Below are 14,744 nucleotides of genomic sequence, written 5' to 3' on the forward strand. Positions count from 1 at the left end.
AAAATAAGATTTGACATTTAGTTTTTAAAACATGATAAATATATATTTTTCTTTTCGGCCTAAAAAGATGTTATAGGGTAAGATTTATAATTAATTGATGTAAAAGACACTCATTTGTATTATAATTTTGCATTGAGCCACTGAGTTTAAGTTACAAGACATAGAGAGATAATGTTGTTTATTTCTATTCATCGTTATTAGGAATCTCTATGAACAAAATAATAAAAGTATAGTAATATTGCACGTCCATGCACAAAGTGGGTAAGAGGAGTCTTTCTCTATCTCTGTTTTTTTTTTTTGGTTGAAAAATAGCCTAAAATCCACACATCTTCTAAAACTTAGCCACCCTTTTTAAAAGTTGTAAAATTGATCAATATTTTTTATTCTGAGACAAAAATACCCATTATTGTTTTCTAGAAAAATCAAAACCAACTGTCATGCGCCTCTCAGGCTCTCACAAAACCCATCCTACTTGAGATTATAAAGAAAATAAAATAAAAATTCAAAAACTTAAACCCAAATATGGGAGCTGCATCAAGAGTGAGGAGTGATTGCAATATTGTTGGCTTTGCACTTTAATACAAAGCCGGTTTTACAACATTTAAGCAATTGAATGTTACACAGCAAACTTGAGATCGTGACCATAGAAACAAAAAGGGACTAAAGATAGTCTAAAATGACTCCAAAACACTTTTACACAAAAAAAAAAAAAAAAATGTTTTATATGTAGTGGTTGTTTAATAGAGCATGAGAGTCTTATTTGTTATGGTATTGAATTCGAATTCTTATTCTCTAAATTTGTATATTTGTGTTTAAAATGTTAGTTGAAGTTGCAGGTGAAAAAAAATATTAACTTAATATATATTATTGATGAACTAACTCACAGTTTAAACTTTGAAGGCATAATAATTATCTGATAACAAACTAAGATGTGATGAGACCAAAAACAAAGAGTGCTGCTATTTGCACACCTTTTTTTCACTTTTTCTCACTTCACACCCCCACACTCTACTCACAATTAAATTTTCTCACACACACACCCTCTCAATTACTATAATATCCCTATTTTATCTATTTAAAAATAAAAAAAAAAACCAGCCCTCCCTCTCCCTTCACCCCACTCACTCAGCCAGCCCATCCCCTCCTCTCTCTCTCTCTCTCTCTCTCTCTCTCTCTCTCTCTCTCTCTCTCTCTCTCTTCTCTCTCTCTCCTCCGAACATCAACTTAAAAAAAAAAATTGCAGGTTGGATTGGGCTTGAGCTTTCTTGTGGGTGTGGATGGCTGGCCGGTAAGGGGTGTTCTGGGGAGTGATGACCGGCATCTGGGGAGTATTTTCCGACCGGTGGGGTGACTGGTGGTGGCCGGAGGAAGGAGTGGTGGTGTTGGGATAGCTGTGTGCGCATGAAATTGCGAGCTGGCTGACGGTGGAGGCTGGGTTGGGGAGTCGGGGAAGAGAGAGGGATCTTTTGGCTAGGTTCTCGCCGCCTGGTTCACCAGCGAATCTGCCTGACTGAGATTTGTAAAGAGAGAAAATGAGGGGCTGGGGTTGGGTTTCGGGGAGAGAGAAAAGTTGAGGGGATGAGGGTAGGTGGTCGGCGGGGTAAAAAGGAAGGAGAGAGAGTGGGACGGGCCGGGGCTAGGGTGGTCGACGGGCCGAGACTGGGGTGGTTGGCGGGTAGTTACTCATGAGAGTGGGGTGTTGTGACGGGAAAAATGAGGAAGGAATAAGAGATAAAAGGATGAGGTTTTGAGTAATTTTGTTTTGAGTGATATTTGTTATTTCACAAATTAAATTTTTAGGGTGTGCAAAAAGAAAAAAAAAAAAGTGCAAATAGCAGCAATCAAAACAAAAAAGAAAAATTATTGTTAGAAAGAAAATGGTTTCACACTTGTCAGCAACACATGTCAGCTCGAAATCTGATATGCATGTTATAGGGTTGTTCTAGCTACTTGCTTGTTTAGGCAGGGAGTTGCTTTATGATTGAGGCTTAGCAATTGTGGTGGGCCTATCCCTGTCACACAGAAAAAGACACTAGAGAGAGAGAGAGAGAGAGAGAGAGAGAGCAATAATTGAGAGAGAGAGATGATGAGAGAGCAATCTAAAGGTGTTTGCGTAAATTGTCAAAGAAGCCTTTTTCATGATTCTAATCAATCTGGTGTGGGTTAATGGTTCTTGGATTCTCCACCTACATATGCCTTTAGCATCTAACTTTTATTTTATTTTATATATATACATATGAGAAAAGAGAATTGAATGCATGATGAACATGGTTTTGTGGCTGTTTTTCCGAAAGTGAAGGATGCGTCTTTACTCTCAAATTCTCGATCTCTTCTCTACGGTCTACCGTCTACCTTTACAATTTGTGGCTTAACTTTTGCCACTTCACTTTCATATCTCTATGTGTTCTGAGTCCAGTCTTTTTCAGATGCACACATAGAAACAAAATTACTCTTTCATGCATTGATGCATATATTTCAATATATGGTTCAAGCCTTTATGATTGTCAGCAATAAATAACCACTAAAACCATTTCCCACTCTTAGGTTCCTTCTTCAATTACTGTGTTCTAGTATTTTTATCACTTTGATATTGACTAAATCACTAAAAATAGTGCTATTATTGATAGTTTTGCTTATGGTTGATGATTAAAAGTTTAAAACCGTCGATAATGTCTTTACTTACAGTGCTTTGTCATTAATAATCATCATGATAGCTCTGTGTTTTTATAATTGTCGACAGAAATATATTTTGACCGACGAAGAAATTTCATGAGTAATGATATTTTTTTACTTGTGAATTCACGTAAAAAGCCTATTTCTTTGCCAAATAATTAGACATATGTGTTGGGTTGTGTGATTTACATTGATAAAATGACACGATAATTTAATTATAATATATAAAACTGATCTACTACATCAATTGGTAACTAAAAATTGAGATAATAGTTGATACCTTTAAATTGTTGATAGAATAGATGGATTAAACCGCACACTTGGGATGATTCCATTGTGTGAGTTTGCCTTCAACTCGTATTGAACTTTGATGGTAAATTGTGGACAACATTGGTAACGGATGAGAATTAGTAATGGACTAATGGGCCATGTTGATCTTTTGCCTAACAAAAGGGTATGAAATAAATAAAGCATTTTATGCTTCATATTTTGGCACTTAAAACATGTGTGTGAATAATGGAAGATGATTAACAGTCACATTAGTAGCCATTTATGAGTTTTCACACTCATCCAAGGGCCCTTGAAGTTGAGAAAAAAACAAAACAAAAACAAAAGCAGATCGAAGCTGGACCTGCCATTATTTCTTAATTGAATCACAAGTCGTAAATCTCATGGTCAATTAAGAAATGTGCTATATGTGTCCAAATGCTAGGTGGATTTCCAATTTTAAAGTCTCATTGCTGAAACGTGAACAAATTAATATGCATTTTATGCTCTCTATACCCATTTTGGTCTTACTACTTCAAATCTGATTGAGTGCAGCACGTAGCAACATCAACAGATGGTTCATAATGAGTTTGGCTTTTTTTGTTACATTGAAAGGAATCGAACTCTAGAACTAACCCAATTTTAATCTTTATTCAACCTATCTTTACCACTTGAGCTAATCTCAAAAACCTATAATGAGAGTGGTTTTTAAGCAGAAAAAACAAAAAAATGAGTGCTACTATTTACACACCCATTTTTTTTTTCCCCCAATTTCTCAAAACACACTCTCAAAATATTTAAAATACCTTCATTTACAAAAGAAAAAAAAACTAAAACCCAGCAAGCCCACCCCCACCCCCGACGCCGACCCATCCCCGACGACGACTCTGGCAGTGGCCGACCTCCATTCCTCTCCTTCCTTTTCTCTCTCTCTCTCTCTCTCTCTCTCTCTCTCCCTCTATCTCATCTCTCTCTTTCCCTCTATCTCATATCTCTCTCTTTGGCTTCTCAACCCAACCTAGCCACACAAGTTCGATCCCACCTTCAACCTTGACCCTACCGTGTGCCACTGTTGAGCGTGGAGGGGCGGGGCGAGGGCGAGGCTGGGCAGGGCTGGGTGGGAAAGGGAGGGGCTGGGGTTGGGCTGGCCTATTTCTCAGCATGGAATAAGAGGTAGAAAGAGAGAGGGGAAAGAAGAGAGGTGAGAGAAATGCAGAGAAGAGAATAGTGAGAAGGGCAGAAAGGAGAGAGAAGGAAAAAGACAAAGGGAAGCAGAGATAGGGGGAGAGAGAAGGGAGAGGCTGACCGTCAGCGCCGATGGTGGGGTTGGGGTGGCTCTAGACTTAGAGGTGGTGATGGGTGGTTTGGGGTGTGTAATGAAGATATTATGATCATTTGAGTTAGGGGTTAGAATTGTAATTTAATAAATGAGAGAGAAGAGTGTGTAGTGAGAAAAAAATGAGTGCAAATAGCAGCACTAAAAAATATTAAACAATTTTATGGTGGAAAGTTAGAAATCAAAATTCTAGCACTTATGATTGCCCACCAAATAGAGTAGTGATCAATTATTTATCAGGTATGGATGAGAAAGGGGTTCCACAACCACTATCTGATTGAAAAAAATAAAAGAAAAAGGAAAAATTTATAAATTAGATTCAAGCTTGCAAGGTTTGGTTTAGTATAGTTTAGGGATGGGTTGATGGAAATTGGTCTGAGTTTGGCCCAGTCAACTTGAACCCTTTGTGAAGGATTGAACAGACCATCTAATACACTATTCACACCCAAGAATTCGATGACTGTACCCAGCAGTTTAAAAAATTTCCTTACTTTGGGCCTGCGCAGGCATAAGCTCAGCCCATGGCCTTATTTCCCTTCTCTCTGTTTTGACAGGTCATGCTTATCATTCCTTTGAGATTCATATGAGTATATGCATGACCATGATACATGCTTTTTTTTTTTTTTTGACCACTTGACCACACATGCTTAAGAGTAAGACAAAGTGTACAATAATATAATATAAGTTTTTAATAATTTATGAATCATTTTGTGAGTTAATTACACTTACACCCCATGAGGTTTATCGTCTTTTCACATACACCCCCTGAGGTTTTAATAATTACACATACACCTCCTGAGGTTTTAAAACTGTTATACATAACCCCTTATAGTGAGACGAAAATGATAAAAAATTATACAAAAAAGCATGCTAAGAGATTAAATAGCCTAATAAGATTATTTAAGATGTAAGGTCCAACCTGAATACAAATATTTTATTTTTTATTTATTTGTTTTTTTTCTTTTGTAGGAGATTATATGCAACAATTTTAAAACTTCAGTAGTTGTAAGTGTAATTAACTCATAATTTTGCTGGCCTAATAGAGTATAACATGTCAACATCCATATTAAAATCTGAGATAATTGTTAGATGTGGTTTTACCTGTCATATAGGAGACTGTGGCCTCACATGTCTTGGTAACAAGACAAGGCTGTAGAATCTTTAAGGAGGTTTCAGTGTTTGAAGCACATCTGGGGGGCGCATGCTGTTTTCTTCACTTTGTTCTGTAACAAAATGTGGTCCTCAAGGTAGAGATGGGGTATAAGACAAAATCTCCCCAATTTCAAGGAAAAAACTTTCCCGTGAATACATTTGATGTGTCTCTCTCATCGAAGTCATGTAAATGATGAAAGAGAGACGATAAATGTATATACCACTTGAATATAACCAAAAAAAAAAAAAAAACATAAAACAGTTTTGATATTTTTAAGCATAATCTCTGAGGGGAAATGAAAATCATAACCTGTAGATTGTGTAGGCAACACATTAGTTAGTACATCATGTTTAACCAATTAACCACAAAGATTAATCACAGTACAGCAATCAAAGATGTTTAAGAACTATGAAACAGTACTCCTCATCATAAGGTACAAAACTACAAATGCTGTTAGAGTCATAGATGTTCAAAGAGTTGTTTCACAGTGTAAGGCCCTGTGACACTTGGTGGTCCACTCCATATTAGCTCAGCTAATTGGTGGTTGGCCCTTTCAGTGGTATGACCACCATCAAACCACACATACTCAGTAGGATTGCTGCACAATTCATATGGCTCTGTCCCATTTCTTCCTCCACCACAATTTGATCCCCTATATGCCCCACTGCCACAACAAGCCGCCTTCCCATCCTTGAACCCTTCACAATGCAATAACCAAAAGAAGGATCAAAACTATGACATTTATATTAATTAACAAGCAGTGCTAGAAGCAAAAGCATATTGAAGGTAATAATGGTCATAGCCTACCATATTTTGAAGGGTTATTCACTCTGTCCTCAAGTGCAGTATAGTAATCAAATATTGAGTATTTGAATCCTGGTAACTGGGTCTCTAACTTCTTGAGGGAAATTGATAGAGCTCTATTGTGTAGCCTAGCAAGTGTTAATTGTTCTTCAGCACATTCACTGCCAAGTTCAGGCTTTCCTGCTTTCATTGCAGGTATGCAGCCCAAAGGTCCCACATTCTGAAACGCAATTTTCCTTCCTCCTAGATTATATATTTCCTATAGAGTGTAGTTTAATTAGTTCAAACTTCAAACCAAAACATGGACATTCAAAACCCCAGTTTCACTGCAGAATGATATATATGTTGACAGATATTGAAAATGGTGTTCTTACTTTGACCACACTAGTCAGGTTTCTGATCACCATTGCTACATATTGTTTCTTGTAGGTCTGAGAAGCATTTGGGTATTGGGTAGGGAGGCTAAAGTAGTCATTGCCTCCAGTGCTGAACAAATAAACAGCTCTAGCCAGCAACTTCTTGGCTTTTATGTTACCCAATTTCTGATGCAATGACTTCTTCACAACCTTAAAGTAGCTCAGTTGAGTTGGAAGACTTATCTGGGAAATCAAAGAACATTCAGTCATTGAAGAAAAGACAATATTAATCACATAACATTTTGTCTGATTTTTATAATTGATCTCTTAATTGGGCCAACTCATTCTAATAAATTTTTCCCTTATGGGGTGTTGAAATACAGAATCCTTCAGACCAGACTGGCCAAACTATGAGCAAAATGCCCATATTGATTTACTTCTTGAACCAAAAAAGGGAGGCCCTTTTTCATTCATTCATTCATAACTCAGAGAGGGTTTACTGCAAAAGAAAAAGCAATTAAGTACCGTTCCAAGATGGGTTTCAACAAGAACACCAGCTCCAGCAGAAGCAAAGTTGGTCCCATCAGTAAATCTCTGAGAACCAGGTTGCAGATATGGTGGTGGCAAAGGCAACTTTGCAAACTGAGCTGCAGCCAATGAAGTAAAAAGTAATTAAAAATTAGGCTTCATTGCTTTCATCATGTCCACTTTGTAAAATCTCAAACACCTAACCATTGAAACTAGCAAGTAATTGACACTTACATGTTACTGTTTGCAAACAAATGTGTTCATAAGTTCATAATAACATCTTACCAATAAAATCAGGGACAAGGCGGCCATCGGAGAGTCGACCAGTGGGGTGGTTGAAGTAGGTTTCTCCATATGGCCAAATGGTTGCTGACCCTTCTACGCTGCCATTGAGGTATTGGTTGTTTCCAGCATCGAAGAGTGAGTCCCCAAACACAAACAAGGGCGCCTTATGTTTTTCCTCTGGCTTGGAATGATGAGCACAGAAGCTAACTGGGTTGAAAAGGGTTAGTAACACACAGTAAAGGTAGCCAAGAGTTGCCATGAGTTTATTTTAGTAAAGCTCATTCCTGCTCCTTCTATATATAGCTCGGTCCGATGAAATAAATTATGTATATTAAATCAACATTTTTCATAATATAGTAAATGATAAGTGAGGATGAAGGATGAATGTTTTGAACCTAAGACATCCTACAATCAAAGCTTTTGTTTCATGCTATGTTTTGTGATCAAACAATATTCATAAGAGAAAGATATTTGAATTCAAAACCTTATGCATATGGCTAAATACTCTCTCGATCTCTCTAATGTCCCAAGTACTTTAAGAAGGCTTGACTTTGTTGGGCTGGGCTTCATTTTACTTAAGGGCTTCTAAATGCCTTGCAGATTTATCTGTGTAACCAACTCAAAAATCGTATATGCACCCATGGTTGGCTTCTGTATCTTTTACTTATTTTTTTTTAATTAGCAGCATTAGGTGAAAGTTGGAAGTTTTGGACTTTCTGGGTGTTGGGTGCACTGAGCAAATGGATGGGTGCATATAGAATTACCCTAAAAAAAGTCAGCAACAGCTAGTTCATCTTATAACTCTGAGTTTGGAACTGAAATGCAATATCTGTAGAGTTAATTATATTTATACCCCCTAAGGTTTAATAAGTGAAACGTATATATCTAAATGAGGCTCATCTCTCGTCCTCCATGAGGCTCATCCCTTCTTTTTTCCTTTCTCTTTCTTGGCCATCATGAGGCTCATCCCTCGTCCTCCATTCCACTCTCAACTATAAGTCAATGTGCTAATTAACTACAATTTCTTACAGACCTATAATGAAGTCTACAAGTCTATAACATTCTGTAATATATATGATACACATTATGAAATCTTTTCTGACGTGCCCTCCAAAACTTTGATGCTGACACCGCAACAGTATGTAGTGCTCTGTATATCATATACCAATTTTTTAAGTTACAAGTTACAACTATCTATAGATTAAAGATCAAATTATTAATTTGTTATTAGTTTAATAGTATTTCTTTCTATAATATCGGAGAAGTTCTAAACTTGAATAACTAGCTACTCCTCTAAATAAAGTGTATGATTGATTTTTGCTGTCGATTTTAGTTCTAATATAGATATTTAGCTCTTTCACTCTCACTCCCCATTAATGATTGCTTCAATCGTAAAGAAAGAGCCTAGTTGATCACAAGTTGAAAGCAATTGCATTATCTACAACTGGCTTTAATTTATTCCAATAATTAATCAGGAATTAAGCTAGTTTTCATGAAAAGGAATCTCACATTGTACACCAATATTATCGATCGATGGATCATAGCCATAGTTATTGTCCAAAAAGCTGTTCGACATTGTAAGGCCCTGTGACATTTGGTGTTCCACTCCATATCAGCTTTGCTAATTGGAGGTTGGCCCTTTCAGTCGTATGGGCACCATCCCACCACACATAATCCCCAGGGTCACTGCACAATTCATATGCTTCTGTTCCGTTGTCTCCGCCGCAATCGGATGCCCGGTATGCCCCTCTTCCACAACACGCATCTGATCCATTGGTGAACCCTAATTCACAATTATACCAAAACCCAAAAAGTTAATTAATTATGAAATAAAGGGCATGCGATCGTCTAACTATGAGTAATGTTACATATATATATGATCATATTCTTAAACAATATTGTCCAATTACATTACGTAGTAGGTGGGGTCGATCTACTTGTTATCAATTATTATTAAACATATATCATGATCGATCACTAGCTTGCCACATAATGTAGTTAATTAATAACTAGGTGGTGCATTTATATGCATGCCTACCATATTCTGCAGGGTTATACACCTTGTCCCCAAGAGCATTATAATACTGAAGTATTGAATACTTGACTCCTGGTTGCTGGGTCTCTAAGTTTTCGAGGGCATTAGCTAGAGCTGTATTGTGTAGGCGCAGCTTTTGGAGTCCTTCAACACACCCACCACCAACTTCAGCATTGTATGTTTCTTTTGCTGTAGGTGCGCACCCTAGAGGTCCCGCATTCTGAAATGCAATTTTTCTTCCTCCCAAATCATACATTTCCTACAAAATACAAAAATAATTACATGCATATATACATTAACCAAGAATGTTAAATAATATTGATATCCCCAATGAATTAACCTCATTAATTAAGCAATATTTAATATATAACTTAATTTGTACGTAATTATTAATATTTACTTGGAGCACAGTGGTCAAGTTGCCGATCACAATTGCTACGTACTCATGCTGGAGGGAGTCAGTGGCATTTGGGTTTTCGGAGTAGAAGTTAAAATAGTCATTGCCTCCCATACTTATCAAGTAAACAGCGCTCCCCAGCAAGCTCTGGGATTCTACATCACCCAGTTGCTGTACCAGCACTTTCTTCACTGCCTTAAAATAGCTCAATTGCATTGGAAGATTTATCTGAAAAAACAACAAGATTAGTTAAGAATTAAATCTTTATATATATAATTCTCAATGCAATTCAATATCTGAATAGTGCATTTGTTAGGTCCCCACTTAAGAATCATTTTTATAAAAAATTAATAATCGAAAATCATTAAGTTATTTAACTATATGGTCTAACGAATTCCGATTTTGTTGAATTTTTGCATGAATAATTTTTATATGAAGATCTAAAAATTAGAGGGTTTGGATTATTGGATCACATTGTGAGGTATCCCCACCAATACATGCAATCCATTTTGCTTCAAGCCAAAAGAGATCCCTATTAAGAAAAGGTACTAAAATTACAATTCATTTGCAGAAAAAATATGATATTGATGCATGCACTCACTGTTCCTGGACCAGTTTCAACAAGAACTCCGGCTCCAGCAGAAGCAAAGTTAGCTCCATCAGTAAATGTTTGTTGACCCGGTTGCAGATATGGTGGAAGCATAGGCAACTTTGCAAACTTAGCTGCAGCAAGGAACAATTAATTAATTCAAGTATACAAAGTGTGCTTCTAGTTCATCGATCATTAATTAACTAATTCCTCTTGTACAGTTCAGACGTACACACCCTTAAATTTATAATATACAATTAAAATTAAAATTAAAGTTAAGTAAAAATTAACAAAAGAAGGATTCAAATCCGAATCTAAATCTTACATACATAGCGATGAAATCGGGGACTATACGACCATCGGAAACTCTGCCAGTGGGATGGTGGAAGAAGGTTTCCCCATATGGCCAGGTTGTTGCTACGTCTAATTCCGTGCTTGTATTAAGGTATTGATTGTTGCCAGCGTCAAATAGTGAGTCCCCAAATACAAACAAGGCCTTATGCTCTTCTGACTCTGCTGCAGGCTTGGAATGATCATACAGAAGGTAGCTAATTGGGTTCAAAATGATAATTACAAACACATAAACAAGGTAGCTAATAGGACTTCCCATGATCAAGAGCTAATTAATTCAATTCAATTCTACAACTATCAGCTATCTATATATATATGTAAATATATCATGTCTTGTTTTATAGTTAATTGGTTTCCCTCCAAATTAATCATTAATTAGTACGTACAATTAATTGTAGCTAGTACATGGGGTCACCTTGGAGTGAAATTAATTATAAATTTGCGGTTGGTGAAGAATATTAATTTATTTTGATCTATACATTCGTGAAGTAATTAATTTCTAGCTAGCTACCATTCTTGACATGGAGAACATGTGCTTAATTAAAAATGAAATTAAGATAGGAATAAAAAAAAGGTCGTGGAGTAAGTAGCTAAATTAATTTACTACTTGTGCTATTAATCTTATATAAAGTATCCAAGTCTATAAACATTTTGAAATCGATATGATACACATTATGAAATCTTTTCTGACATGCCTTAAATTTTTTGATGCTGATCGACTACGCACCAATATCTATATATATATATATATATTTAGTCTTTACCATTAATTTATCAATTTTTAAATTTCAATTAACTAAGTATGAATTGGATTAAGTGCTTTAAATACCCAACGAGATAAAGTGTAAAAGCTGTGAGTATAGTACTATCTGTTTACAGTTTATCTCGTAGGGTATAGATCTACTAGTAGCTCTATACTCAATGTTTTCCAAACATTTCCCTCTTGTGTGTGAAAAAATATGAAGTTCAATTGCAAGGTGATATATAAATATTTTTTTTGAAATGAGATTGAATTTGGGTGCAAATGGGACAATTCAATGGTTTTTCCAATTGAGACGAAAACTTCAACTCTTTTTATTTATTCATATTTTAAATTTTATCATGGTTTCTTGTTTTATTATTGTCTCATTATTTTGTTAGACTGTTTTGTTAAGGATATTTTTTTAATTAAAGGTGATGACATTTTAAGGAATTATATAGAAAATTTAGACATATGTACGTTTCACTTATTGTACTTCCCATCATTAATGATTGCTTCGATCGTAATTAAGAAAAGAGCGTAATCTCAACGTTGAAAACCATTGCAATTACATGATCTACAATTAATAACTAGCTTTTATTACAATAATGATAAGAAATTAGGTTTTCATGAAAAGGAATCTCAAATCACATGCATACGTACGTACTGCATACATGGACCAATATCGATCCATCGATCATAATCATAGTGATTGTCCAAAAAACTGTTTGACATTGTAAGGGCCTGTAACATTTGGTGTTCCACTCCATATGAGCTCCGCTAATTGGAGGTTTGCCCTTTCAGTGGTATGGCTACCATCCCACCACACATAATCCCCAGGGTTACTGCATAATTCATATGTTTCTGTTCCATTGTTTCCGCCGCAATCGGATCCCCGGTATGCCCCTCTACCACAACACGCATCTGATCCGTTCGTGAATCCTAATTCGATCATAATATCATTCACAATCAAAAAATTAATTAAAACTAATTTTGAAGTAAAGTTAGAATAATATAAGTAATGCTAAAGAGAATATATTTTTAGACTATATTATTAATAAATATATCATCACCTGTCACATTGTTGTGATCGACTTTATAAAGTGATATATATATATATAAATAAATGTGTAATGGTTGATGGTGGTGGATCATAAGATGCCTACCATATTTTGCAGGGTTATAGACTCGGTCCTCAAGAGCACTATAATACTCAAAGATTGAATATTTAAATCCTGGTTGCTTAGTCTCCAAGTTTTTGAGGACACTAGCCAGAGCTATATTGTGTAGCCTGGCCATGTTTTGGAGTCCTTCAACACACCTACCACCCACTTCAAGGTCATCGTATGATTCTTTTGCTGAAGGTAGGCAGCCAAGAGGTCCTGCATTCTGAAATGCAATTTTCCTTCCTCCCAAATCATATATTTCCTACAAATTAAAAACGCACATAAATTAATTACATGGACCAATCAATCAAAATCCAATAATTAAACCTCGATCATCAGATTAAAGTTAAAAACAAATAAACATATATATATATATATATATTTGATATTAGTTTTTACTTGGAGCACAGTGGTCAAGTTTCCGATCACAATTGCTACTCGTTCCTGCTGGAGGGACTCAGTGGCATTTGGGTATTTGGAGTAGAAGGTAAAATAGTCATTGCCTCCCATGCTGATCAAGTAAACAGCGTTACTCAGCAAGCTCTGGGCTTCTACATCACCCAGTTGCTGTTGTAGCAACTCCTTCACGGCCTTAAAATATCTCAATTGCTGTGGAAGATTTATCTGGAAAAACAAAAAGAAGAATGAACTTAGTTAAGCTGAGAGGCCCACAACATTATACATATTGTAACACAAAGTTTTACTTTTCTGACGTGATATAAAATCAAAATTAATAAGTTAATTAAGATGATGATCACGCACCGTTCCTGGACTAGTTTCAACAAGAACTCCAGCTCCGGCAGAAGCAAAGTTGGTTCCATTGGTAAAGTTTTGCTGACCCGGTTGCAGGTATGCTGGAAGCATAGGCAAGTTTGCAAACTTGGCTGCAATTAAGCAATTAATTAAGTACTAATTTTTAACTTTATAAAAGGTTTGATAAAAACCAAGTAATTAACTGATTGAATGAAAAATTGGAAATATATGTATTACATACATGATCTAAAATGTACCACGTACCGATGAAATCGGGGACTATACGCCCATCGGAGAGTCTGCCATTGGGGTGGTGGAAGAAGGTTTCGCCATAGGGCCAGGTCATTGCTGGGTATTCTTCTACAGTTGCATTAAGGTATTGATCATTGCCAGGGTCAAATAGTGAGTCCCCAAACACAAACAAGGCCTTATGCACTTGTGAGTAGCCATCATCATCTGCAGGTTGCTTGGAAGACTGATTATAAACAAGGTAGCTAATTGGGTTCAAAAGGCTTACCAACACATAAACAAGGTGGCTAAGACTTGCCATCGATCTATACATGCACCAATATTAATTGAAGTAGCTATCAGCTACTGTATATTAATTTGTGCATGTCTTATTTTATAGTGGGTCTCCTCCAAAAATGCAATTAATTGTAGTAGCTAGCTTGTATAATATTTATGGGGCTATCTTGCATTAGAATAAGATTGGAGGGAGTAGCTGAGCTCGTGAATTAGAGGGTGGTGCCCATTGGTCAACCCTAAATTAAACTGGACTAGTAGGCCCATATAGAAACGGTAATGGGCCGGTTTTAACACAATACAATAGTACCACACCCAATAATGTTTTAAGCTTCATTTAAAAAAGAAAAAAGTAGATCGAACTTGATAATTTGGTGGTTGGACAGGACCTACATCACCAAAACCGATATTATTGGGTAATGGGTATTATATATATATATAACATGTGCTTGCCATGTGTTGTTGCGAAGTGCCCCATGAATATCTCTTATGTATATATTATTGTTTACTTTTTCATTTATTTATCAAGTAATTCTGGCATTTATATTTGAGTCATTCACACATAATTCAAACAAAATTTTATAGGAAATTTTTTATGTCAATCTTATATAAAAAAATTTTGTCATGTACACGTGAAATTATAAGATATTACTTATTCAAGAACTTCTTTGTATACAATTGATATGAAACATATCTTGTATGGATCATGGATCACATGAGCGTGGAAGCTAGAATCTTCTTTGTGGATCCTTAATTGCGTGGCTTGAAGAATGAAGAATATGTGAGCTCA

General features: G+C 36.0%; 3 protein-coding genes across 3 annotated transcripts; all 3 read right to left on the reverse strand.

The window, feature by feature from the left end:
- Nucleotides 1-5,720: 5,720 nt before the first annotated feature.
- LOC147287558 (GDSL esterase/lipase 1-like) lies at nucleotides 5,721-7,855 on the reverse strand. Its single transcript, XM_086240087.1, has 5 exons — nucleotides 7,403-7,855; nucleotides 7,115-7,236; nucleotides 6,608-6,832; nucleotides 6,237-6,492; nucleotides 5,721-6,127 (listed from the first exon to the last, which is right to left on the reverse strand). Exons 1-5 carry the CDS (start codon nucleotides 7,659-7,661, stop codon nucleotides 5,889-5,891), a joined length of 1,101 nt encoding a protein of 366 aa, XP_086096213.1. The 5' UTR covers nucleotides 7,662-7,855; the 3' UTR covers nucleotides 5,721-5,888.
- A 1,097-nt stretch (nucleotides 7,856-8,952) lies between these two features.
- LOC147287559 (GDSL esterase/lipase 1-like) lies at nucleotides 8,953-11,033 on the reverse strand. Its single transcript, XM_086240922.1, has 5 exons — nucleotides 10,749-11,033; nucleotides 10,436-10,552; nucleotides 9,838-10,062; nucleotides 9,441-9,696; nucleotides 8,953-9,185 (listed from the first exon to the last, which is right to left on the reverse strand). The coding sequence occupies exons 1-5, from the start codon at nucleotides 11,031-11,033 to the stop codon at nucleotides 8,953-8,955; spliced, it is 1,116 nt and encodes a 371-aa protein (XP_086097048.1).
- A 1,183-nt stretch (nucleotides 11,034-12,216) lies between these two features.
- On the reverse strand, nucleotides 12,217-13,982 carry LOC147287560 (GDSL esterase/lipase 1-like). Its single transcript, XM_086240923.1, has 5 exons — nucleotides 13,697-13,982; nucleotides 13,442-13,563; nucleotides 13,079-13,303; nucleotides 12,680-12,941; nucleotides 12,217-12,455 (listed from the first exon to the last, which is right to left on the reverse strand). The coding sequence occupies exons 1-5, from the start codon at nucleotides 13,980-13,982 to the stop codon at nucleotides 12,217-12,219; spliced, it is 1,134 nt and encodes a 377-aa protein (XP_086097049.1).
- Between the last annotated feature and the right edge of the window lie 762 nt (nucleotides 13,983-14,744).

Source organism: Dryas octopetala, chromosome 4 (assembly GCF_963921425.1).
Source record: "Dryas octopetala chromosome 4, drDryOcto1.1, whole genome shotgun sequence".
In the NCBI taxonomy this organism is placed as follows: Eukaryota; Viridiplantae; Streptophyta; class Magnoliopsida; order Rosales; family Rosaceae; genus Dryas; species Dryas octopetala.